The 24,168-nt window shown below is 51.5% G+C and overlaps 9 protein-coding genes across 9 annotated transcripts; 4 read left to right on the forward strand and 5 right to left on the reverse strand.

Moving 5' to 3' along the window:
- Positions 1 to 950: 950 nt before the first annotated feature.
- On the reverse strand, positions 951 to 2,788 carry HER10_EVM0001404 (uncharacterized protein). Its single transcript, XM_035471152.1, has 2 exons — positions 2,107 to 2,788; positions 951 to 1,742 (listed from the first exon to the last, which is right to left on the reverse strand). Exons 1-2 carry the CDS (start codon positions 2,228 to 2,230, stop codon positions 1,519 to 1,521), a joined length of 348 nt encoding a protein of 115 aa, XP_035336891.1. The 5' UTR covers positions 2,231 to 2,788; the 3' UTR covers positions 951 to 1,518.
- Positions 2,789 to 3,043: 255 nt separating this feature from the next.
- HER10_EVM0013157 (HET domain-containing protein) lies at positions 3,044 to 6,203 on the forward strand. The gene has a single exon (XM_035482521.1). It carries the CDS (start codon positions 4,159 to 4,161, stop codon positions 5,872 to 5,874), a length of 1,716 nt encoding a protein of 571 aa, XP_035337846.1. The 5' UTR covers positions 3,044 to 4,158; the 3' UTR covers positions 5,875 to 6,203.
- A 614-nt stretch (positions 6,204 to 6,817) lies between these two features.
- On the reverse strand, positions 6,818 to 7,831 carry HER10_EVM0004280 (uncharacterized protein; the record flags this gene model as incomplete). Its single annotated transcript, XM_035473930.1, has 3 exons — positions 6,818 to 7,189; positions 7,317 to 7,668; positions 7,731 to 7,831. The coding sequence occupies 3 exons, from the start codon at positions 7,829 to 7,831 to the stop codon at positions 6,818 to 6,820; spliced, it is 825 nt and encodes a 274-aa protein (XP_035337112.1).
- Positions 7,832 to 10,482: 2,651 nt separating this feature from the next.
- HER10_EVM0011491 (short-chain dehydrogenase) lies at positions 10,483 to 11,559 on the reverse strand (the record flags this gene model as incomplete). Its single annotated transcript, XM_035480923.1, has 4 exons — positions 10,483 to 10,661; positions 10,715 to 10,790; positions 10,845 to 11,455; positions 11,514 to 11,559. The coding sequence occupies 4 exons, from the start codon at positions 11,557 to 11,559 to the stop codon at positions 10,483 to 10,485; spliced, it is 912 nt and encodes a 303-aa protein (XP_035337713.1).
- Positions 11,560 to 12,860: 1,301 nt separating this feature from the next.
- HER10_EVM0006012 (uncharacterized protein) lies at positions 12,861 to 14,082 on the forward strand (the record flags this gene model as incomplete). The annotated part of the gene is made up of 2 exons (XM_035475610.1): positions 12,861 to 13,565; positions 13,654 to 14,082. 2 exons carry the CDS (start codon positions 12,861 to 12,863, stop codon positions 14,080 to 14,082), a joined length of 1,134 nt encoding a protein of 377 aa, XP_035337252.1.
- A 241-nt stretch (positions 14,083 to 14,323) lies between these two features.
- Positions 14,324 to 15,978, reverse strand: HER10_EVM0000229 (zinc carboxypeptidase). Its single transcript, XM_035470022.1, has 2 exons — positions 15,834 to 15,978; positions 14,324 to 15,784 (listed from the first exon to the last, which is right to left on the reverse strand). Exons 1-2 carry the CDS (start codon positions 15,932 to 15,934, stop codon positions 14,446 to 14,448), a joined length of 1,440 nt encoding a protein of 479 aa, XP_035336786.1. The 5' UTR covers positions 15,935 to 15,978; the 3' UTR covers positions 14,324 to 14,445.
- A 595-nt stretch (positions 15,979 to 16,573) lies between these two features.
- HER10_EVM0012695 (amidase) lies at positions 16,574 to 18,542 on the forward strand (the record flags this gene model as incomplete). Its single annotated transcript, XM_035482084.1, has 1 exon — positions 16,574 to 18,542. The coding sequence occupies exon 1, from the start codon at positions 16,866 to 16,868 to the stop codon at positions 18,540 to 18,542; it is 1,677 nt and encodes a 558-aa protein (XP_035337810.1). The 5' UTR covers positions 16,574 to 16,865.
- A 350-nt stretch (positions 18,543 to 18,892) lies between these two features.
- On the forward strand, positions 18,893 to 19,641 carry HER10_EVM0013245 (amidase; the record flags this gene model as incomplete). Its single annotated transcript, XM_035482609.1, has 5 exons — positions 18,893 to 18,923; positions 19,039 to 19,138; positions 19,191 to 19,326; positions 19,399 to 19,473; positions 19,534 to 19,641. 5 exons carry the CDS (start codon positions 18,893 to 18,895, stop codon positions 19,639 to 19,641), a joined length of 450 nt encoding a protein of 149 aa, XP_035337857.1.
- Positions 19,642 to 19,718: 77 nt separating this feature from the next.
- Positions 19,719 to 21,379, reverse strand: HER10_EVM0010092 (FAD binding domain-containing protein; the record flags this gene model as incomplete). Its single annotated transcript, XM_035479562.1, has 3 exons — positions 19,719 to 20,716; positions 20,788 to 21,211; positions 21,272 to 21,379. 3 exons carry the CDS (start codon positions 21,377 to 21,379, stop codon positions 19,719 to 19,721), a joined length of 1,530 nt encoding a protein of 509 aa, XP_035337600.1.
- Positions 21,380 to 24,168: the final 2,789 nt, after the last annotated feature.

Consider the following 24,168-nt stretch of genomic DNA (forward strand, 5'->3'; position numbering starts at 1 on the left):
AAATGGGAAATTTGAATTTTTGTCTTTCTGTAACCCTCCAGTCCGCCCGCCTCATTGTCTCTCAACCCGAAAAAAGTCAAAAGCGACGAGGGCTGGGAAAAGTGCGGAAAAATACAAAAGTTTCCAAACACACGGCCGGCCCAGCGACCATGTCCCAAGACTGATTGATCTCCCTGAGGAAAAGCAAACGTTTCCTTGCAGAAAGGGGTCCAGACTCGGAAGTAATCAAGGCAAGGCAGGGCAAGCAAGAAAGTCGCTGCACTCACTCCCCCCAGACTGGACTTCTTTCAGGGGAAGGGGAGCTCACCTCAGCGTCCCGAGTACCTATCCGTACTCCTTACTCCGTAGGGTAAGCAAGGCATGTCAACGTCCCTGATTGATTGTGGTCCACCGTCCCCCCAGGCCCAGCGGCCCAGCGCTGCTGCAACTGCAAGGGGCGGGAGCGACGGCAGGACGGCAGTCCGAGGGCAGGAATGCGACGATGGGCCACCATGCCATGGAGAAATACAAGCAAAAAAGTTGGAGAAAGGGGAGGGGGAAATGGTTGTCGCGTGCGGTACCACGGCCAGCACAGCTTGGTCCAGTCCAGACTACGACTTCAGACCAGGCCAGGCTGGCTGTGGAGGCAGTGAAGTTGAGACTGCCACGATGACTCGCGTTGTTTCTCTCTCTCTCCTGAAGGCTGAGCCCCATCTGTCTTTCCTCCCTGTGTCTCTCTCGTGGCAATGACTTGCATGTGTCTTTGATTCAAGCGCAGCCTGAGATGTCATTCATGCACCATGAGCGCGGGATGGGCTGTAATGTGAGCCACCTCAGCTAAGGTACTTTCACCAGCAGTAAAGGGGACCTTACGCAGAAACTTAGAATACTTAAATTACTAATTCAGAGTTGCAAATGTCCCAGCAGGCCTTCTTCATTTTTGTGCTGCCTTCCAACTTATCGTCTTAAGGCTGGGGAATAGTTCACATGTTAATGAGGTGTCTGGGGGGGAATGATGGAGGAGGGCTCCAGTGCGGCTGTATGGCATGCCAATGCTCCAAGAATAGAAACAGAAGAACCCCCAAAAAAGACCCTTGGACTGCCATCTCGTGTCCGCCAACAAGAGCAGGCTTCATTCGCGACAAGGCTGCAAGAAACAAGTTGATGATGTATGCATGTCATTGATATCTCCGTTTCTGGTGGCAATTTGATGGCAATGCAATCCGTGTTTCTGTTTCTTTCTTTTTGTTTATTTTCGGGAGCTAAAGTTCCAGTTTGACTTGTTATCCACTAGAGTGCCCTGACAAGGAAACGACTAAACTTGTTTTTGGCTCTTTTCTGCTATTCGTAGACTCATTATGGAAGAGTGCACATCCCCCATATCATAACCGCGGTACTAAATACCAATAATCCTACATCGTCGTCCCGCACTTGCTCAATGTGCATCATCCTCCACCATGTTCGCCTCAAAGTCGTAGCAGCGCGAATAAATGACGAGACAAGTGATCAAATACCGTCAAGGAGCACATCCCGACGAACTCACGCGCCACCCTCACGCTTGGCGTACTCGTCCTCGATGGCCTCGGCATACTTATCGTCGGCGCTGCGGGGGTCCTCCTTCAGCACGCCCTCCTTGATGAGGTCTTCGGGGGCAGGGCGGTGGGAGATCTTGTCGTTGAGAGAGTCTGCACGCATGTGCTTCTCAAGCTCCTTCTGGTGGGCGATCAAGCTAGGCGCGGCGTTGGAGGCGGGCAAGATGTTCTCTGTTGCAAGGTCAGTTAGCATTTCGCCATCGTATCAGTGCAAATCCGGGACGAGGCGGCGTAGAGGCTCCGGCTATGTGTAGCAGGTGCATTGAGGGTGGGGTTTTTCTTCCGGACAATTCGAGGTGATCCCGGTTTTGATGATCGGCGGGTGAGGCGGACGGTGGGGCGCGACGGACGGCAAGCTGTGGAGGGGGCACGCATCGAATAGGGGAAAGAAAACAGGAAATCGCGACGATAGTGTATACAGCGTGACAGGGCAGATTCGAGTGGAGGGCGGCGTTGGTTGTGATTGCAGATTCAAATGCACATTGAGGCAGGGATTGAATCACGAGATGGAGACTGTGAGAAGGGATCCACGTACTCTCGACCAACTCGGCGCGATCGGGACGGTGTTGGAGGTGGGCCTCGAGCGAGTTCTTGCGCTCGCCGGCGGGGTGGGTGATGGGCGTCTCGTCGACGACGGACTTGGTGTTCTCGTCAGACATGGTTACTTTGTTGGTGGTGTTGATGGTCGGCGGGGGATCTGGTATCTGATGCTCGAACGGGGCGAGCTATCGGCGGGTTCCGGTGAAGCTGGGGTTTACGGATTCGTCTCGCCTTGTTTTTGTTGCGTAGGGTAAGGAACAAGACAGGATTTTCGATTGTTCCGCCTTGGAATTGAGATGATAAGTGGTAAGCGTGGTAGTCAAACTGTGGTTTTCGCGATGGAGAACGTGGATAGAGGATGGGAGTCTGGACGCAGGAGGGCGGAGTGTGGATGGTCGCGGGTGGTGGTGTGTTTTGTAGTCTCTCCAATCTTCTGCAGTCTGCGTCTTCACACCTTGAACTTGGAAGAGGGGTTGAACTGGAACAGTAAGGCACGTTCCCGTATGGAATAAGGTGGTCGGATGGACGAGCGTATTGGTTGTGGTTGGGGTTGGGTTGGCACAGTTGGTATGGCAATGACAGGAGAGAGGCACATGGGGCGGGCACACAGCACCCAAGGTCGAGACTCAAGAAAGCAGGACACACCCGCCCTTGTGGCCTGTTGCTCTTGCCGTCTGCTCGTGAGGTGAGGTGTGACGAAGCTGGAGCTGGGGGGAGGCAGGCGCGAAAGAGGGGTACCCCGCCCTGTAGCTCGCCCCTCCTGGCTCTTAGCTGCAGACCCGCAATTCCCGGGCCATTGCATCACAAGGTGCCTTATGTAAGATGGCACGTATCTCTTTTGGACTCCACTTATGCCTGAGGATAGCCCCAGAGCTTTCAGGCGTGACATGTCACTGGCTGCTCCTCTGAAGCTCTCTCCTTCACATCCATCGGGTGCAGACGCATGTAAACCCTCTGCAATCTTTTTGCATTTGATGTTGCATTCTGGCCGAACAAGCTTCAAGCTGTAAGCTGCGTCGCCTAGGAAACACCAATACAGCTCAGCATTGTTTGCTTCTGCGGCTTCCAAAACAATGACATTCAACATCAAGTGCATTCCTCACGACCATCCGAGATGAGACAGCTGCCACTGCACTCGGCCCGCCAGCCCCTGCTGACTTTGAGGGCTGATGACGTCGAGCGCACGGGAATCCATTCTCACCCCAGTCAGAGCACATTTCGACTAGACCTCGCCTCCACGCCCCTGGACGGAACAGCAGCTTCGGTGATGAGATCATGAGGCCCAGCTCGCCCCTTCTCATCTTACCTACCTCGCTCGTCGACTATGTACGGAGTAATTATACACTCAACAATACGGGTACGGATACCTTGTGATCAGGCCTCAGAGCAGGACGCCACAGACAGCATCTGCCGTGCCACTAGATCGCAATAAGTGCTGCGCCACCAGCCAAGTGAATCTCAGCCACCATTCTAGAGCCCTTGGTTCCACATCCTCCCTCCGAGTACTTACTTGGAGGTCGGGAGGGATAGTGAACTCCACAAGCGTGACAGCAGCACTTTTATTGGAACTACCATAGGAAATGAATCTTCAAGGTCTACTCTGATCTGATAACCCTTGTAGTTCTGGGAAACGGTCGACTCGGAATACACTTGAAGCTTCTAGTCAAAATCAGGACATGTAACCGGCCAAGCACTCCAGGTTTATGGCTTGTCGGATGCTGGCTACGGCTGGCTCAGCGGCGTATGCGATGTGATTCAGTGAGCAATGCACATCTACGGAACCAATCGCGCCAATAACTTCGAACCACGAGTACCCGTTCTGCCTGCTATGCAGCCTAAATTGGGCAGACAACCTGCAGTGTCCTCTTTCTAGAATTGTCTGCAGTTTTGATTCCATTTAGTCGCTTGAGCCTCGAGGCTCGCGCTTGCTTTCTTTCCGTTTTTCTAAGGTCAGCAAACATAGGAGAGAATCCAGGAAAGGCCTAATATCGCCGCATCCCGGAAGCATTGATGCGATTCAACTCTTCTCGACATCATTCTCGATATCATGAGGCTTCTCAACGTCTTCACCTTGCAGCTTCAGGAATTCCACGGCGGTGGTATTCCTACATACGCAATCCTATCGCACACATGGGAGGAGGAGGAAGTTACCTATCAAGACCTGACATTCGGGGCCTATACATCCAAGAAAGGGTTTATCAAGATTCGGGCTTGTTGCAGCCAGGCAATCAACGACGGGTATGACTGGGTGTGGGTGGACACATGCTGTATTGATAAGACCTCAAGTGCAGAGTTGTCTGAGGCCATCAATTCCATGTTTCACTGGTATAGTGGCGCTGTTGTTTGCTACGTATTCCTCAGCGATTTGCCCGCTCAGGCACCGTGCGGCCTGGACACTCAGTCTTTTCTAAATTGCAGGTGGTTCACCAGGGGGTGGACGTTGCAAGAACTCCTCGCCCCATTTGTCGTCGAGTTCTACGATCAAGGATGGAACGAGATCGGGACCAAAACATCGTTGGGACACTTCATACATATCAATACTGGTATACAGCGCGATATCTTGGCCGGGCGCCTCTCGCTTTTTTCTACGAGCATTGTCGAACGCATGTCCTGGGCCTCGAGCAGGAACACCTCTAGGGTGGAAGATATTGCATACAGCCTTCTAGGAATTTTTGACATCAACATGCCTCTCCTTTACGGCGAAGGGAAACAGGCTTTCTCACGGCTCCAACAAGAAATTCTTCGAAAATCCGAGGACTTGAGCTTACTGCTATGGAGGTCGACCTCTGAGGACTTTGCGGTTCTTGCACAAACACCGGCTGCGTTTCGAAACTTGGAATTTCAAACCGAGGAAGGGCAACCTGTATTGGCACTGCAGCGGGCTTGTGAATTAATTCGACCGTTGGGCCGCCAGGAGCCATTTACGCTTGGGGAAGTTTTAGCTGGTGATTACGCGGCTGCAGAAAGCATTCATCCACCGACTATCACAAGTCGAGGGTTGAGGGCTAGTTTACCCTTGATTACAGAAGGACTCTATGCCTGCGCGGTTGTCTTTGGCCGCATTGCCGCACCGCCATATGATCTAAATGGATATCTCTGCATCTCGTTATGCGATGCACATCTGTTGTCTGGAACCACGTCTTCCCGCGTGCGATCGAGTCCAAACTCGCTCTTCTATAAACCCAGAAACAAACGAATCGAGCACTCCCCCGAGCTTTACATGCGCTTGGAAACCCCAAGAAACACATGGGTCGCCCGTGTGTCTAACCCAGATTTCAGAGTCGTATTGGATCAGAAGTCACCTTACGCTCTCAGGATTTGTCAACTTACTAGCTCCATAGGCCAGCTTCTTGACCAAAGTCGCCCGACCGATATGCTCCGGTACCATATGAAACCTTACGACAGCGGAATTGTTCATATCCAGTTGATCTCCAAGCCTTGGATAACACAAAGAGAGGGTCCAGAGGTATATCAAGCCTTAGTCGGGATACGTTCGGGAAAGCACAACCGACTCAGCTGCCGCACCTCTATGGACGAGAGCACGCTCGACTGGGTTCTCTCAAGGAACAATACTGATGATTCCCGAGATCTCACTGCGACTTGGCATCAACGAAACAAGTGGTCAGATCGCTCTCACACAGTCTTTCCTGATCGGAAACACGTTTTATCGGCGGCTATCAAAGATACCAGCACATATCCTGTGCTGGTACTTTCCGTTCATCTATGGAAAGGGGCACACGCAGAGGGGCTCAATGTAACATAGAGATAGGAGCAGTCAACCCCGTGACATTCTTCTTGGTGCTTTTCGCCGCCTTGTTACATCTGCGAAGGAGGTGGAAGTGGCGTCAAGGTGACCCCGTAGGGCGAAGGCATAATCTGCTACTACTCATAGGCGTTTTTGATTGATGGCCTTTCACACTATAGGTGGTTTACATAGCATTGACTCCTTTCACTCCCCCAACTTTTCTTATAACTTTCTCAGACAACTTCACCACCTTTTCCTGGAGGTGAAAATCTTCCGTTGAGATTAAGCGTGTGTGATATGATCGTGGATTTGGATAGTGGGGCGGATCCGGCAGCATGAATTCGCAGTCCGAAGCTTCACCTTGATCAACTCTCGCATGGATCGCTGGATTCATGAAGTTGACTCAAAAGCACTACATACTTAACTATATTGCAGCCCGCATTCCCAAAACCTCCGGCTCCTTTATGGGAGCATTTGTACTTGGAGATGGTCCTGGAGGCGATGGTCGGTGGATGATCTGCAGTCTGGGGACGAACCAGCAACAAAGGGTGTAGTTTGTCTATCTCAATGCTGTCGTACATGTCTAGCGGTACCTCGTGGTCTGATTGATCTTTCCAGATCCTCCTGGTACAGTGTTACACACTCGACGCAGCAGTCAAGCCTAGTTAGTCTGGGCATATCCTGGTTGGTCGGGTGAATCACTGGAAAGTATCACCGTGACATCGTAAAGATAGCATACAAGAGGAAGAAGTTTAATTCCTGAACTAAATATCAACCAACGTGGCCACGAGAGTCTTTTTGGTGAGACCGGTCCTGGTTCTAGATGCTGTCAAGCGCTGATACCATAAGAGGATACTCCCATGTTTTATTCTCTTATTCTCTCGTGATTCTGCTATCTTGCAAAACTGCCAATGTTCTGAGCTCTATTCAGAATGAGACCACCCTCGTTCATGAGATCCTATTAACCAGAACCAGAGAGAACGACATCGTCGGAGAAGCGAAGGCGCTTAGCAGCCGGCGCGCGAGCGGGCGTAGCGGAATGCGAGGCGGCAGGCGAAAGCAGGTGCGACTGCAAGACGCTCTGAGCAACCGGTGTCTGTGGGCGTTGCTGCATGCTGATTCTCTGGTTCATGAGAGCCACGGTGTAGTAGTCCCCAGCAATCTCGGCAAGGTAACGAAGAGCGTAGACGGGGCTCTTGAAGGGCTCGGCCCAGTCGACGAAGATGGGCCGACGGAGGTGGGGGGGCAGAGCGGGCTCATAGTCATAGTCATATTGAAAGACGGGGTTCCCCATGTTATCGTAGAAGCCTCGGAAGCTGGTCAGCGTGGAGTCCTACTTCACATGCTGGTCGAGCGGCGCGGCGGATGAGTAGATCTTGTCGGGGTTCTTGGATAGTGACTATTGTTAGGTGTGTTTTCTTAAACAAGAGGGGCGGGGGCGGTGACGGTGAAGTTCTTACCTGGGGCGTGCCATGAACTAACATGGGGCTGAGAGGTTCCTGTGCCTGAATGTCAATATTGCGAGAACGAGAAGCTAGGAAGAAAGGTGTTAGGTTTCGAACCCGGGTGGCAATGGAATGACTGGCCTCGTCCTTCTGGTTCTCCTCCTTGGCCTCGTCCTCTCTGTTCACCGCCTCGATTGAGTCGATGACTACCTCTGACATGTCGGACTGGGAATCCTGCGGCTGGGAATCGCTCTCAGAGTGGTCGCCTGGGGTGATGTCGAGGTCCTGGTCAGGAAGGGCGAGATCAGTCATCGCCTCGTCGGTCAGGAACTCCATCCAAGAATCATCGTTATCCTGGGAGGCGGGTCTGTCTCAAAGCGTTAGCTAGCTCGGCAGAAAAGACTTGGACTAGGAGACTGTATCACGAACTCTCCAATCATGCCATCGTCGTTGACAATGCTGTAGCCAATGTTGGTTCGGCCGGGTCGGTACATGGATCCCGGATCCTGTCGGATAATGATGCTCGCCATTGGGATGGCTATCGATGCAGTGAAAGCTGCCGCGGAAGTGAAATGGCGGCTGCGACTTGGGAAGAATTGGAGGTGGGTCGGATGACTGTGGAAGTGACCGCGGTTGTCGAAGGCAGGAGCGGTGCTGGGAGGAACCTCGGTGAAGGGCGTTCCTTCCTGCTGTGTAGGTGGTCTGCTTCACTTCTCAGAGTGGGCGGATGGTGAGCAGCGGCGGTGACATTCACAGCAACAAATTGTCGGGAGTATGCATTGGCATGAGCCAGCATGAATTTCCTCCTCAGGCTTTCCACGATAACGAGCCCACCGGCGACACTTAGTAGCTGCTGCTCGTCAGTTCCAACTTCTGCCCGTGTATTCCATCCTGTACTCGCAGTATATACTGAGAAGAAGTGGGCAACGGTCATATCGGTTGCTAGTTCAAGGCATAGAGCTGTCTTACTCCTAGGCAACAGCCGCAAAATGATACATAGTTGAGGGAGAACGATGAGGCTGTTAAGATCCAAGAGGACCGAGGATTAGTGGGAGCAGACTGCCATGGTTGTCTGAGGAGGAAACAAATGATCAATTGGGGTTTAGGTAGTGATGCTGATAGAGGCTTGAGATTCTCGTTGGCCCGCCACCCAGAAGTAGAATAGTCCTTGAGGATCCAATTGCTCCAATGGGTTGCCCTGCACACGGTTCGTTCATCTAATGAGGTTTCCATTGAGGCCTCTTACAGCCCAAGGGAGAACGTTCAGTGTTTCCACCACCATGATCTAAGACTTTCCAAGAAGCCCGGCTGATTCGAGAGCTCACTGCCTTTCATTACGGTTCTGATCCTCTCCACCTTTGCCCTCGAAAGCTCGAGTCTTTGAGCAACACCCAGTACATCTGCTTTCCCACCGCCATTGAGACCAATCCTGACTTTGGGATCTGCACCCGATAGCAACATTGCCAAAATCGTATCTGCTACCTCAACCTTATCAAGGTTCAACTTTTCGGCTTGAAGACTGTGGCCGTAGCAGACAGAAAGAAAAAGTTGCCAAGGCGTCTTCCCGCCATACAAATCGATTCTCTGGTTCGGGTCAGCCCCGTTTCGCAGCAGAAATTCAACAATGACGCCGACTGGGCCTTCTTGAGTAGGTAGCTCAAGAGGTGTCACGGTGGTTGGCCGCAGAGCGTAGTCCAGCAACGGTCGGCCAATCTTCTTATGAACCTGATCTAGATCCATGTCGATTTTGTGCTTCACATACAATGATAGTCTCGCCTGTATAGCAGAGGCCAGAAAGTTCTTCTGTCGCTTTTCCTTGAAGTTGCCCTTCGGAATATCTCTGAAGTTGGTCCAGTGGACACTCTTGTCTCTGGCACTTGATGTATTCGTATGGTCCAGTGCGTCTAGCAGATTGAACGTATCGTCCAAGTCATCTGAGAGACACTGCGAGCCGGTATCGGCAATCTTGCTGTTGTTGAGATATGCCTCTTGGATTGTGCGAGCGTGGTACATCAGCCCGTCAGAAAGAAGAAATACCTCGTTGTAATCGACCGCTATTTCCGCATAGGACACCGTTTTGACAAGTGCCAGCATGATCCGGCAGAGTGAAAGTGCCGGGTTGAAGTGGGACGTCTTTCTTTTGGCCTTTGTTTCCTCAATCACGTCTCGATCAATGAAGAAGTCTCTCACAGTCCGATGCAAAAAGTCGACTTGGTACTGAAGAAATGGTTTCTTGGCCGGATGAAAGGTGACGTAGAGGAGGTCTTTGCCCCTCGCATTGAGCCGCTTCTTCATTCTGTCATGTAATCTTTCCACGTTTTCCGGCAAAGTGGAGGCGACCTTCATTTGCAACGCATAGCTCGCGCTTTGTGCCTCCTGTTCGAGAAATTCGAAGGCTAAAAGTGGTAGCGCTTGGCCAGATTCAATCATGATTCTGAAAATGCGAGACGTGCTTTCCCAGTATATCGGCTCTATTGACTCGATCATATGCTGGAAATATTCTTCTAGGTCAGCTGGAAGCTCGTCCACCCGATTCTGCAATTCTGAGAATGTGTCTCCTTTGGCAAGGCCGTTCTTTAGAGACTCCACGACGAGATAGATCCACAGGAATACGCCCTGAGCTCTGTCGACAATTGTTTCGGCTACTCGAGAGCAATGGTCGTCTTGTTTCGTAAGGGCCGTAAAGTCATCGTTGTTGCACAATGTGTCCGTGACATAGCAGCGGATGTCGTCTCTAGTCAAGCCCTCCATTCGAAGTTGCCATGGCTGGGCACCAAATGCATTCATTATACTTTCAGGGGACTTCCTTCTCGAGCTCTTTCTGGTAGTCCTTTTGTTTGTAACAGTTTTGGCAATTGTCTTGGATGTGGAATGAGGGGATCATTCAACATTTCTTGCTTTCCCAAACACCGCAAATGCTAGTACCATGTTCGCACTTACGAACTTTTGGTTTGTAATACCAAGGCTCGGGGAATGGAATGGTGTAACAGGCGGATCGAAAAAGTTCGCCAATAATAGCAGTCTCGGAGGAGGTTCTAGGCATTTCTGAACTTCATATCGTCAAACATGGAACAACTATACCTTGAGCTTTTCACACATCCAGCTTGATTTCTATCCGACATTTGGGTTGTATGATAGATCGCTTATTTGCCTTATCTCGAGACCAACCAGATATGCCTCTCTACAAGCCACTGCACTCAAACTTCAGGAGATTCCCTTCAACTATCCTCTTCTCCATAGTGACGAGCGTTGGCATATCCCACATACAGCTGATCCACCTGCCTCCCAGCCATTCCCTCTTGACACTAGTAAGGTACGGGATAGAATGGGCAGCAAGCTCTGGGGTATCTCGCATTCGAACTATTCCATCGTCAGATCAAGATCAACACGATTTGCAGGTGTGGACTACTCACATTGCAATCTTTCTGGCAGATTCGAAGACAACTCTGTCGGAATCCCCCCAGGATGGATGGAAAACGCTAAGACGCCCTTTCACACACGCTTAGTTCATGATCTCAAATCCATGCTTGTGAATGATGTTACCTGATCACCATACTCATCCTGGACAAATTCGGTGAACCGTATCAGCGCAAATTTGGAAATGTGATAAGCTCCTCCTCCAGCACCCATGAAGTGAGCCGCCACCGACGACATATTGACAATCGTCTTGTCACCACTCTTGAGCAACAGCGGCAAGAACGCCTTCGTGACACGATATGTGCCCCAGTAGTTTACATCCCATGCCTTCATGTACTCGTCGTCGTCGGCATCGAGCAGCAAGTTGAAGGGGGCCATATAGCCCGCGTTGTTGACCAGGATGTCCAGGCGTCCCCACTCGGCCGTAAGTCGCTCTGCGGCCGCCTTTACGCTCGGCGTGCTACTTACGTCCATCTCAAGGGCCAAGACCGTTGGCTCTTCCCTCCCAGCAGCCTTTGCGGCCTCGATGATGGAGGTGACTGTAGACGAGACATTTGAGCGAGCGGCGACAGCAATGAAGGATGCGCCTGCCTCGGCGTAACCGATTGCTAATGCCTTCCCAAGCCCTTTGCTTGCCCCGGTTATGAGGACTGCTTTTCCAGTGCAGTTAGAAGCCGTTTTTGGGTTGATCTCTGGGTATGTGTCGTGGTGGATCACGTCCCCAGTGAAGACGTCAACTAAGATCGATTAGTCTCTGCAAAGGGTCTAGACATGGGACGAAGTCTGGGTCGGTACCCTTGCGAGGCGGGCCGGCCGAAGGTTGTTGGGGTTCGGACGCCATGTGTGGAATGATAACCAGCTGGATGATACCCGCTTCTTCAATTGTTATCCAAGGCGATAATATCTCAGCTTGTGTATTCACAGAATCGGGAAATTGTTGAGAATGAGGTTCAAGTATGGTTTAGCTCCCACATCACGCTAGGATCGCAAGCCGGACTTCCCCATTTCGTAGCGCCATTGGTGGCGCCGACACGAACACTGTGCTGTGTTAGACCGCATACAAAAGTAGGTAACCGGACAACAGCTCCGTAGCTCCCAGCAGTGAGATTAGTGTAGAATACAGACAATTACAAGAGCACAAAAGCTCTTCGGAGAGCCCCCAAGCATATAAGAATTGCTTTCTGCCATCCTTCCATAATGAGGGATCAAGTCATCACGACTTCGCCGCTGAAGCGCTAAATCATTGACCTAGAGTTTCGTGTAACTTACTCTGTGGGCGGGACCTGTTCACCACGCTAAATCTTATTCAGTTTCGTTGTTAAATCCATGAAAACGAGAACAGTACCTCATTGAAACGTTTCCACATACAATTCAATCCACTGCACAGCAATGGATCTACGCTTGCAGGCCGTGCCACAAAGCATAACCATAACATGCTTTAGACCCTGTAGAGCGTGGCTGCGCCACCACCCCAGCCCCTATCATACCCCGCCAAATCGTGTGTGATCCTACCCCTTTGCTGTCAGCGAGTCGCGACTTCTTGGACAAGTCCATTAGATTCCTATGACTGCCAAGAACGTTAATATAAGGATGTCAATCGAAAACGAACACGAATGTGAATCCGGCCGCTCGGATTCTATACGAATACGCGGTCACATATTTTTCAACATTTAGAAATGATAAACTTCTCGCGCTGACCAGGCTTGTGTAAACGTCATCAATCGTGGCTGAACATCTGTTGATAGTTGTAGTGAAGCCTAAACAAACCGAGCCAATCGCAGTTGGTTATGATTACGAGCGATGACTTCTGACAGAGACGAGGCTACGCGTGGAGAGCCTACTGTCTTGGGATGCCATGAAATGGGGGCAGAAAAAACTGGCTGAGGTCTCGGCAAAGCCTTGTAGTTGTTGTAGTCCTTTCCGTACCTAGACTAGGGAGTGCAGTAACTTCAAGTCGCATATCAAGAAATCGGGCGGGGTTCGTTATATAAGAACCTGGAAGTAGAAGAACCCAAGAAGCCCGAGTAAGACTCAGAAGCTCCAGATTCAGTTTACCCCCTCTACTCATACTACCGTGCCCGTAACTTAAGTTTTTGACATCTCTCCTTGACCAACATGTTTGGACGAAAGCACATCGGAAGCATGGGTTGGATGAACTTCGTCGCCTTCAGTTCCACTCTGCCTGTCCTCGCGCATTCAACAACCGCCCCAAGAACAGCTCATGCGCAGCCCTCTCAGGCAAATCATGTTCAGTATGTTCCTCCGGAGGCGTTCAATGGCAGTGTGGTTCCATCCTTCACTTCCAACGACTTTGGTTTCGACGGTGCCAGAATGTCGAATTTCAACAGGAGTGTGTGGGATTGGTGGTATTTCGACGTCGTTTCGCCGACGGACAACTCGTCAATCATCATCCTCTTCAATCTTGCTTTTGATACCGGCTTGCTGGGCGGCAGTTCAACAACTGCTGCGAACGCAGATATCACAGGCACTTTTGCGAATGGCACAAGATTCTCTTATTCGACAGAGGCACCTAACGGCGCTGTCATCGTCACCGCGCAGGAAGGGGGCTCATCTGGTAGCTGGAACGACGCCGGGATGACGTGGAGTAGCACTCCAGACATGAAGACTTATGTGGTCTCCATTGAGACTCCTCTCATCAATGGCACTGTCACCTTTGATTCCAAGGCGCCTCCTCACTACCCATGCGGCCCCAAGGAACCTCGAGCAAACCTCCAGATTGCGAAGAATTTTGGCTGGGCCAACGCCGTTCCTGATTCGGATGCGGTCGTTGATATTACAGTGGGTGGCGAAGATGTCAGGTACACTGGATACGGATACCATGATAAGGTAAGAGAAGGCATTTCACTTATCATTTTGATACAATTTCCATTGCATTCAAGTCTTGCTTCCAAATACTGACAGTTGGTGAACATAGAATTGGGGCGACAAGCCATTCGTGGAGACCTTCACCGATTGGTACTGGGGTCATGCTCGTCTTGGCAACTATTCCATCGTCTGGTTCGACTTCATCGATGTCGAATTGGTCAACACTGTTAGTTCATATGCGTCGAAAGACGGGAAGATTATCACCGCATCTTGCAAGGAGGGAGCTGTCAAGGTGCGCCCAGTCGACGGGCCGTATCCACCCGTAGGTGACGGAAAGTTCCCCTCTGCGTTCAACATTGTGATGGACCTTGGAAAGGAAGGCATTCTCAATGCTACCGTTACCCGAGAGGTGACTGTCCTGGACGTTCCTATTTACAAACGGTGGACAGGACCCGCCAAAGGATCTATCAATGGCGGCCCTGAGATGACCGGAGTTGGTCTGTGGGAGGAGGTCAACCTTCTCAACCCCTTAGCATAAAGCTTGCATGTTAGGTGGGGAGTAAACAAGAGCAAGTTTGATGACTGCCCGCAGACCATAGATAGTCTAGTCGCTCTCACCGACGACTGGTTCTATACTATAGAGAAGTGGAAACCGCATCGATCTTAATGGTTCACGAATCTGCTGCACAAACAATGCTCGACTACTTTGTCAATCACATAATTGTCAGCCAGATCTTGTTGTACGCAAGCTGCATGCGTTTAGTCATGACTAGTAAGTCGTCGAATTGCATCATAATCATAAATAACACCTTTCATGCAGTATGTGCGTGCATCTCCTGTGCTCAACATGTGGGGTTTAAAATATGTACACGAAAAAATTCCATAGTAACCAACACATTGTTTACTCCAGACCAACGCTAATGGCAGCCAGCGCATAGTCCATGAAACCAGCGTTCGTGTCCAGAATGTTGGTGTTGAACTCGGCTGAGGTCGGGTAGAAGTTACCAGAGGGACCAAACTCGAGAGTGTATCCGTAGACCTTGTTGACGCCTGGCTTGGCCCAGAAACGGGAGAAGGAGTAGTCGTCACTGGCGCCGGACGTGGGGTACAAGCCGACGGCCTGGATAGAGGTGTAGGCACGACCGCCGACAGCCTTCATGGCGTTGACCATGGCCGTACCGACGGTTCTGATGTTGCTGAGATCGGTGGAGGGGATGTACTCCTTGTAAGCAGAGTCGCCGACGGGGCCGCGCTTGCCGTCGTAGGCGGAGTTGAGGAAGTTCATGGTGGAGGTGGTGGTCTGGTCGTCGTCGTCACCCCAGCTATAGAGGAGGTCGCCGACGGCGGAGTGGATGTCCATGAACCAGCGGATCTTGGGGAAGGAGTCGTAGACGGAGACGAGGTTCTTGGTCTCGGGCTCGGACTCGGCGGCGGTGCCGTAGAAGACCTCGGAGCTAGGCGAGGTGGAGGCGGGCGCCTCGGAGGAGTCGAAGTACTTCTTGAAGTTCCAGAGGAAGTCAAAGTTGCGGTTGATATCGACACCAATGGAGCTGCCGCTGGAGCCGGACTTGGTGTTGCGGTTCTTGCGCCAGAGGGAGCCGGAAGACTGGTCGTAGGCGACACCATCGGCGTTCACAAGGGGGAAGAAGACGATACCCGCGGCAAGGACGCTCTTGACCTGAGCGTTGGTGTATGACTTCTTGCCGTAGGTCAGGCCGCTGCCGGACTTGTTGGCAGCGAGGAGATCGGAGATCCAGTAGATGATGTTGTCGGGTCCACCGCGCTCACGGGCGTGAACAGCAGCACTGAAGTACAGGTGGTACTTTGACTTGTCGGTTCCGGCGCCGACGTAGTAGGCGTACTCGGTGGCGCCGTTGAAAGTCTTGTACGGCAGAGTGAGAGATCCGATGCCATAGTTCTTGACAAGGGCGTCGCAGGCCGACTTGATCTCAGCAACGTTCATGATGCTGGAGATGGTGGTGCCCGAAGCCTGGGTTCCAAGACCGACGGGGGAGATGGTTCCCGCGCTGAAGCGGTCGCCGGTGCCGATGGGCGCGTTGGCTCTCTTGCTCAGGTCTCTTCTGTGGATAGAGACCTCGGGCACGAGCTCATACTCCTTGGAGAGATAGTCAATCTGCTCCTCGGTGAGCCAGGCGTGGAGCTTGTAGTGGCTTCCATCCTCGCTAGGCTTGGCAACAGCTCTGCAGCCAAAGTCAAGAGTGTCATTGCGAACAATGTCCCTATACGCTGTTAGTGTCTAGGCAGGATGAGTTGATGATGAGGTGTTACCTGAAGCTCTCGGGCGAGGGCCCCTGCAGGTACACAGGGAGCAACTCTCCGAGCACGACAGTGCTCTGGAGAATCAGAGACGCGATGAGAGAGTACTTCATGGTGATCGAGACGATGGGAAGCGGAAGGATGCGAAGGATGCAAATGGAACGGCCCGTCGCCAAGTATGCTTAAGAAGATGGGGGATTCGGCCTGCTTTCATAGTCGTTTCCATGATGTCCACAACGGCTGGCTTTGTCTCGGCCATAACGTCTCATTCGAGCAACTGGCTACTCACAAACCAGTTCTCACTCTTGAAATCTACCCCATGTCTCCATGCCCACAAAATTAGCTATCATCGTGGCCAATCATAAGCTTAAATCCCCCGGCCACGCTTGAGGATCGTTCATGCGACCTGCCCCAACAGGCATAGCGCTCTTCTGATCTTGGTAGGTGGTTCGAATCATTCATATGAAAGCAAACGGCGCCCCGTACGTAAAGCGGTAAATGGCCTGAAATACCGCGTTCAAGGAACTTTTTCTAGCACGAATTTACAATGTCACCTTCCTCCACGGCTGCGAATACCGGCGAGTACCGATCGCGTGGACCTCCTCGCTGTGTTCCCGCTCCCGATGTGGGGTGATGACTGCCGGAATTCGCGACACCAGGTTTAATTCCTTCATTCTTCTTCCTTGGAGTTGATTATTGCGACTTCTCGGCCAGCAAGGCTCTGGTGAAGTTGCCAGCATTTCTCGCTTCCTCCGAATCTCAGAAACAAAAGATCCTCAAGTCCCCTCATTGCGTTTGCTTATGCTGTGACGTACGTTCGATGCATGTAAGACGACTGACTCAGAATCGCAAACTCGCGCCATCTTACCATGTTCCACACAGTCGATTGGCCTCAATATTGAATGCTTCAAACAATGAGTCAATTGACTCGGCTACTTGAGGAAACTCTGCGCACATCGAGTAATACTGGATAGATCACAACAACTGTTTGCTATTGATATCCCGTCGTGGAACCTGACCGAGCTAAAACTTGAGGCTTCAATCATGCTGTTGTCCTCACTCCTTAAGGCAACCGTCTGCCTCATCTGGCCGTCCTCGGGATGGACAACATGTGCACACAAATCAGCTAGCGCTTTTCCGTCGCTCCTCGATGCGACACTCGACGATCTCAACCGTGGTCTGATCAGTGGAATTTTCACCAGCGTCGACCTCGTCAATGCTTATATCGAGCGCATTAAAGAGACTACGCCGACCCTCAACGCCGTCACCGAGATCAATCCGGATGCCGTCTCCATCGCCGAAACTCTGGACCTCATCCGCCGACAGGGCAGACCGCTTCTCGGCCCTTTACACGGCATCCCCGTCCTGATCAAGGACAACATTGCAACGGCAGACAAGATGAACAATACGGCCGGCTCTTACGCCCTGCTCGGCGCTAAAGTCTCCGAAGATAGCACCGTCGCCGCCAAGCTCCGGAAAGCGGGGGCGATATTGCTCGGCAAAGCACACCTGTCGCAGTGGGCCGAATGCCGGAGCTCCAATTCGAGCAATGGGTGGTCAACGTATGGCGGTCAGACCCTGGGCGCGTATTACCCCTTTCAAGACCCATCGGGTTCGTCTGGGGGCAGCGGCGTCGCGTCTTCGGTCGGTCTCGCGTGGGCGTCTTTGGGGACTGAGACAGCCGGCTCGATTTTGTTGCCCAGTGACGTCAACAACGTTGTGGGCATCAAGCCGACTCTTGGCCTCACCTCACGGTACCTCGTTGTGCCCATCTCGGAGCATCAAGATGTTGTTGGACCCATCGCTCGGACCGTGAGAGATGCTGCTCATCTCCTGGGAGCCATCGCCGGGGTGGATCCCAGCGATAACTACACGTCTGCGTTTCCTTTCCCGAAGACACCAGACTACGCCGCGGCATGCGTCAAGGGGGGGCTACTGGGCAAGAGATTGGGAATTCCGCGACATATGCTACACGACCGTCGAGAAGCCCCTCTCTCCAACTATTCGGTAACGGTATTCGACTCGGCCGTCGACATTCTCCGGTCTGCAGGTGCGGAAATCATAGACGACATTGTTTTGCCAGGATACAACATGACCGAAATCTCCGCGCTCCTCACCAAGAGCCTTCACGCAGATTTCGCCGTTGCTATAGAAAAGTACTTTGAGCAATTGGCGACCAACCCATACAGCATTACCACGCTTCGTGAGCTCCGACATTGGACCCAGCATGACCCTCGCGAGCAATGGCCTGACAAGAACACACTCTCATGGGACAACAACCTAGCAGAAGGTCTGCGTAACACAGATCCGGAGTTTTGGGATGTACACCTCCGGCTTCTGTACCTGACTGGTCCCCAAGGATACACAGGAGCTCTCAAGAACCATTCTCTGGACGCGATAGTCCTGCCGACGGCGTTTGCTGTGATGAATGCTGCCATATCCGGTACACCGGTGATATCGGTACCGTTTGGAAGGCATCCGGACGATGTTGAAATTGTCAAAGACAAGACTGGAACGCTCAATGCCGTGGCACCGAACTTACCTTTTGGCATTGGTTTTGCGGGGGCTCCGTTCAGTGAGGAAACGCTGATTAGCATCGCGTACGACTTTGAGCAGAAGGTCCAGGCCCGGGAGGTCATCAAGCCCTATATCAAACCCAAGACCGACCTAGAAGACGTAGTTAGACGCAGAGCCGAGGTGGAAAGCAGACAAGAATTGTGACATGAACGTCATCTCTCAAGACAGATTCGTAGTCGACAATGACGCCAAGTTACGTCCTAAGGTTGATGTACCTTACGTAGAGTAAGGTAGCTACTACAGTACAGCTTTCAATATCCTTCATGACAGCATAACTCCTCACCATTGCGTCTTCAAATAGGAAAGCCACAATCACATCGCTGATCGACTTTCGGGACTTTCCCGGAACCCCGCGCACCGATTTACGGCGGCGGGTATCTAACCGGCCCTGAATGCAGGCCCTCCGGGTCGGATTCCGATCGCATCACAGCGGTTCCCCGCACTCCGAGAAAGCCCCGAGACCCTGTCGGCAGCGCACCCGATCTTAGATACAAATGTCTTATATCAATGAGCTTCATTCAGACGGTGAGAGAATTGAACTTCTTGACTCAACCTACAAACTTGAAACAAATCAAAAGTGAGTTGGGTTGTTGAGCTTTGAGTGCCCAAGAATGCATGTAACTGACCAGTTTCTTATCAGTGTCTGGAAACCTTGTCCCCCTCACCGTTATCAAGGGCGCCGGCCACGAGTATATCCCCCTCCCGGAGGGCGAGAACGCGACTGTTGCCGATTTCCACTCGTAAGAAACTTCTCATGCATGAATTGGTAACTAAATGCTAAGACCTTGCTAGAATCCGAACAAACACAAAGGACTCACCTGCTCACTTCACCTCGGGTTTCTACAAGATTGTCGCAGGACCCGCTCGTCCCGCGCACTACAACTTTGAGGAGACCAAGTACGTCCTTAACGGTCAGATCGACATCTTGGTAAGTCACTTCGTAACCGTGAAAAGCTTTTGGGCACGAGAGATAGGCAGCTGACTAGCGTGGCTTGAACAGGATGAGGCTACTGGTATTACCCATCACCTAGTACCCGGAGACTTTGCTTTCTTCCATGTCGGATCCAAGGTCAAGGTAAGCTTATATTCCCTATGTTTATAACTTCGACGCTCACGATCTACTTCCTCTCTCTAGTTCTCTACCAAGTCAGAAGGCCTTGCTTTCTACGCCGTTACCCGGCCCGTCAGAGTTCCCCACCCCAACCTCAAGGGCCGTGAGGAGGACACAAAGTCCAAGTTGTAAATAATAGGAAAAAGTAAAACTAGCAAGCAAACTTGAATCATAGACAAATTTGGCTTTCACCCTTCTTACTAACCCGCTCAGAGGATCTGAGGGGCACCTTTCGTACCCTTGAAGCCGCCAGGGGAGAGTTCTTGGAAAACGCCGCTTGGATCATACTTCCTAGCAATTGACCTCAAGCGTTCCTTGTTGACCTGCCCATAACCAGAAAACGGGTCCTGGAATTGGCTGGCGTAGTTCGTGTACTTGTAGCCCGAAGCAAGACCCATCTCCTCTGCCACCTTGTTGATCCTCTCTTCCGTCCGCTGCTGAGCTCTGTAGATGGCATCGTCGTCTTTTGCGTTCTCCCACCTTGCCCAGAGGTTCACAAAGCCAAGAGGCTGCGACTGTTCCCCGAGTCCGTGAGGATTGCCGCCGTTTCGCCGCATCAACTCGAGCTGGGATTTCGTGATGGCCTGGATCTGAATCTGCTGGATGGAGATGGAAGCCAGTGCGCTAGCTTCCTCGTTCCAGATCTCGAATGCCACCTGCAGCAAGTCGGCGTCTAGGAAGAAGGACGTGGTCCACAAAGAACTTCGCAAGATGCTGGCGGGGAACAGAAGGTTCTCGGCAATATCTGCATGGAAGACATTGACCGTTTCAATGGCCGATGGCTTAGAGTCGTAGAACTTGTCGACGACAGGAGGGTGGGTGTTATTGTCAAACGTCTTCTGGTGCACTAAGATCGCGACGCCAACAGGAGCTCCATTCGCTTGTGCGTTCCAGGACAAAACCGCCGCGTTGCTAAGATCTTTAGGGGACTGAATTGTACCCCAGTCCGCGAAAGCCGCGTTGGCCGTGACGTTCTCAGCGGCGTTGTAACGGAGCTTCGCGTACCACATCTTGTCCTGCGGGAATGTGTTGAACTTGAACTTGGTGACAACACCGAAGTTACTGCCACCTCCTCGAAGGGCCCAGTAGAGGTCAGGGTTTGATGTTGTTGATGCGGTCACAATCTCGCCGCTGGCCACGACAACCTCAAACTCGATCACGTTGTCGCAAGTCCATCCGTAGCGGTTACTGAGCCAAGAGACTCCACCTAAATCCGCATAAGCAAGGTACTTACTCAGGGACGTCGGGCCAAAGACTTGGATGCGGAGGTTGACTTACCACCAAGAGTGAGCCCACCGACACCCACTCCAAACATCCGACCGCCAGGGATAGTCACACCAGAACTTTGGAGATTCTCGTATGTGGAGGCCCAAGTGTTTCCAGGCTCCACGATAACCGAGCCCTTGTCTTCGCTCAGTGTGATTCCGTTGAGCCGGACCAGGTCAATCATGAGACCTCCCTCAATCGTCGAAGCTGTGTACGAGTAGTGGCCTCCGCTTTTAACTGCGAACTGACAGCCTGTGTTTTGGATACCTTTAAGGGCGACCGAAACCTCAGTGGCACTGACAGGTCGAAAGAAGCAGAAGGGAGATACGTCGCCCTGAATTGTCGACCAGAAGCCTTCTCGGGACGCCACATAGTCTGTATCGTTGGTTGCGCCTAGATAGACCTGATTGGGGAAGTGAGTCGCGAGGGTTTCACACTGTCACTTCGGTCAGTATATACTTTCCCGACTCAAGCGTCCTCGGGATTTTTGACTTACTGCGACAGCGCAACCGTTGTAGCTGCCGGTAGCACCCGGAGAGCTGGCGGCTAACTTGGACGTTGCTCCAAGAAGTAGGAAGGAAAGGGAATGCGGTGATGGGAACATGGCTAGTGCGTTTATCCGGTGCTGTCACGGTCGTTGACTAAGTCTGCTACGTCAACTCGCAGATCGACAGAAGCCTGCCATCTTTGTACTACTTGTCGCCTTTTGATGGCAAGCGATCACTCCAGACTTTGCGTAAGCAAGAGTACGGCGTTCTAGCATCATAATCTGGAGTTCTATTCGGACCTGCCGGGACGGGATATCAATAGTTGGGCTCGAATAGTTGTGCCCTGGTTAAGGTTTGCCAAGTTAATATCTTTAAAGTCTTCAATCCAAGCTAAGCGCTTCGGCTTGGCTCGTTTTCTGCCGTCCAAACTTCCCCCAGGAAAATTGCTATTGGCTAACACACTGACGGTACCATCTTACGATTAGGTGGTCCTATTGCCAGGGGAAAAGTCTGATAGCCGTATGCTGGAAATTGAAGCTTAGCGACTCCAACTTGTTGGTCGCGTATTCGCTTTACGTGAAGATTGACGAGGGGTCTCGCAAAATCGGCGGATTCCGTAGTCTATCGCGGTCCTTCGAATCTCTGAACTCATCTGGTGTCTTGTTCCAGGATAGTAAGAGACTTGAGTCTGAGGGTTCTTCTCGTCGCTTGACGAGATGTCTACATTACCACCACCAACTGTTCATAAGGGATCCATCTTCTGGAAATGACATTTTGGTATTCCAGAAGCTTGAAAAATTGGACTTTCCTTCATTTCAGGGCAGTTCGGACTTAACAATGTCAAATTGCGTAATCATAAGAAGGAGAACGGCGGGGCACGTGGTAACTCTAGAACACGTAGGCCAAGGAGGTAGAGAGAGCAATTGAACTCATAGTAGAATCGTGCTGTCCATTGACGGAGGGCGCGGACCTGCGGTAAAGGGGGCTTTCCGTGTCCCCGCCACGGGGATTAGAGCGGCATCTGGCATCGCCCCGTGTGGATTCGGTTGCTGCATCCGGTCAACTTTAGCGGCCTGCTCTAAATTTTGACTACCTCCGGGAGTTGAAGGCGGAGCGACCCGTTTCTGATACTTCACGATATCCCCCGCCGCATCGTCGGCTGCTCCGATGGTTTTTCGTCTTGTATGAGCCGAAGGACCCGACAATTTTCAGCTGAAAAGAAGGGCAGCAAGAAAGCAGCGACTGTGATACTTGTCAGACTAGATGCTTAATATGTCAAAACACGCTTCGGGCAAGCTGGTTGAATGGACGTTTTTGCCCTACTTACAATAGGGAGCCCAATTGATTTGACTGTGTGAAACACCCAGGCTACCTAGATCGACTATCAGCCGGACTGTCACGAAGCTTAAATGGTATCGGCACTCGTCAGGCGCTCTGCCATGTGCTTCCTCACGTGGATCTAACCTTCGTTCAGTACTTTATCCCATCGACTGCGAGTTAACAAAAGTACATGAACACGTACTTTCAGTGGATGGAAGCGGTAAACCACAGATTCATCTATGTTTATCCAATACACCTAACCAATTTCGAAAGATACCCCGTTAGAGAAGACTGGAGGTGTAAGTATGCACTGATGTGAACTCGCAGTGGATCGGAGATAGACCACTGTCTTGTCTTCGTCCTAGATAGGTTGGTTCAAGCTACTTTGGACCCACTTCGTATGCCCATTGCCGTGCGGCTTAACCCGTAGCATAGACAGTCCATTACTATCACAATAAATAGTCAAGATCAAGCAAGCAAGCAATCTTCTGGGTAATAGCGTTTATGAAGTACTCTAGCAGACCATCAAGAAACTCAGAGATTGCCGATACCCAATAATTCAAATGCGATAGCTGTGGCAACACAGAGTATTATTCCTAGTAAGAGCAAGCCATGACACCCTGAGGGCCACGCGAAAATCGCCTGCATCATCCTCAGTATAAGTCAAACCCCCCACTTCCCGGCACCCCCCTGTTTCTGGCACCCACAAAAACGCGAAAATCCACCACAACGCAATGCCCACCCCCAACCTCCTTTTATCACAACATTTTCAATTCGAGTCCAAATGGGCTCATTTTTTGCACATACCTTCTTCTATATCTAATGCCTCAATATACCGAAGATCAGCTTCGTCAGGCTCTCGAGGACATCTCAAACGGCAAGAGTCAAAAGAGGCCTCATTGGGTATGGGATACCACGATCAACCCTCCAACTACGTCTCAAGGTGGTCAGACTAGGAAAGTGGCTTTTGCTGACTGGCAGAGGCTGTCTCTGACCAGGAGAGTAAGCTGGCACAATGGGTTCGCATTCAGGCTTCGCTGGGCCTCGCACCAACGCACCAACAGGTGAAGGAATTCGCAGAGCGAGTTCTGGCTGCTGCTGGGGATACCAAACCATTAGGAAAGGCTGGATCTATGCCTTCGTGAGAAGGAACCCTATCATTAAGGTTCAGAGAAGTCGTTCCATCGATTCTAGACGCGTTAATGGGGCATCTACTGAGGTCATTAGGAACTGGTTTAAGTTCCTTGCTATCCCTGAGATCAAGGACATCAAACCAGCCAACAGATATAATATGGATGAGACTGGCATCCTCGAGGGTCAGGGAGCTAATGGGTTAGTGCTGGGCATGGCTGAGACGACGTCTGTTCGCAAAAACAACCTGGGTCGAGGGCATGGGTCTCTATCATTGAGTGTATCTCAGCCTTGGGTAGGGCACTTCGTCCTCTTATCATTTTCAAGGGAAGACGGTCCAACAACAGTGGTTTCCATTACATCTGGTTCCATACGATGGGTGGGAGTTTACAGCAACAGATAATGGCTGGACTACAGACTTAACTGCCATTGAATGGTTAGAGAAGGTGTTTAT

The sequence above is a fragment of the Colletotrichum scovillei genome, assembly GCF_011075155.1.
Source record: "Colletotrichum scovillei strain TJNH1 chromosome Unknown Contig00002, whole genome shotgun sequence".
NCBI classification, from domain to species: domain Eukaryota; kingdom Fungi; phylum Ascomycota; class Sordariomycetes; order Glomerellales; family Glomerellaceae; genus Colletotrichum; species Colletotrichum scovillei.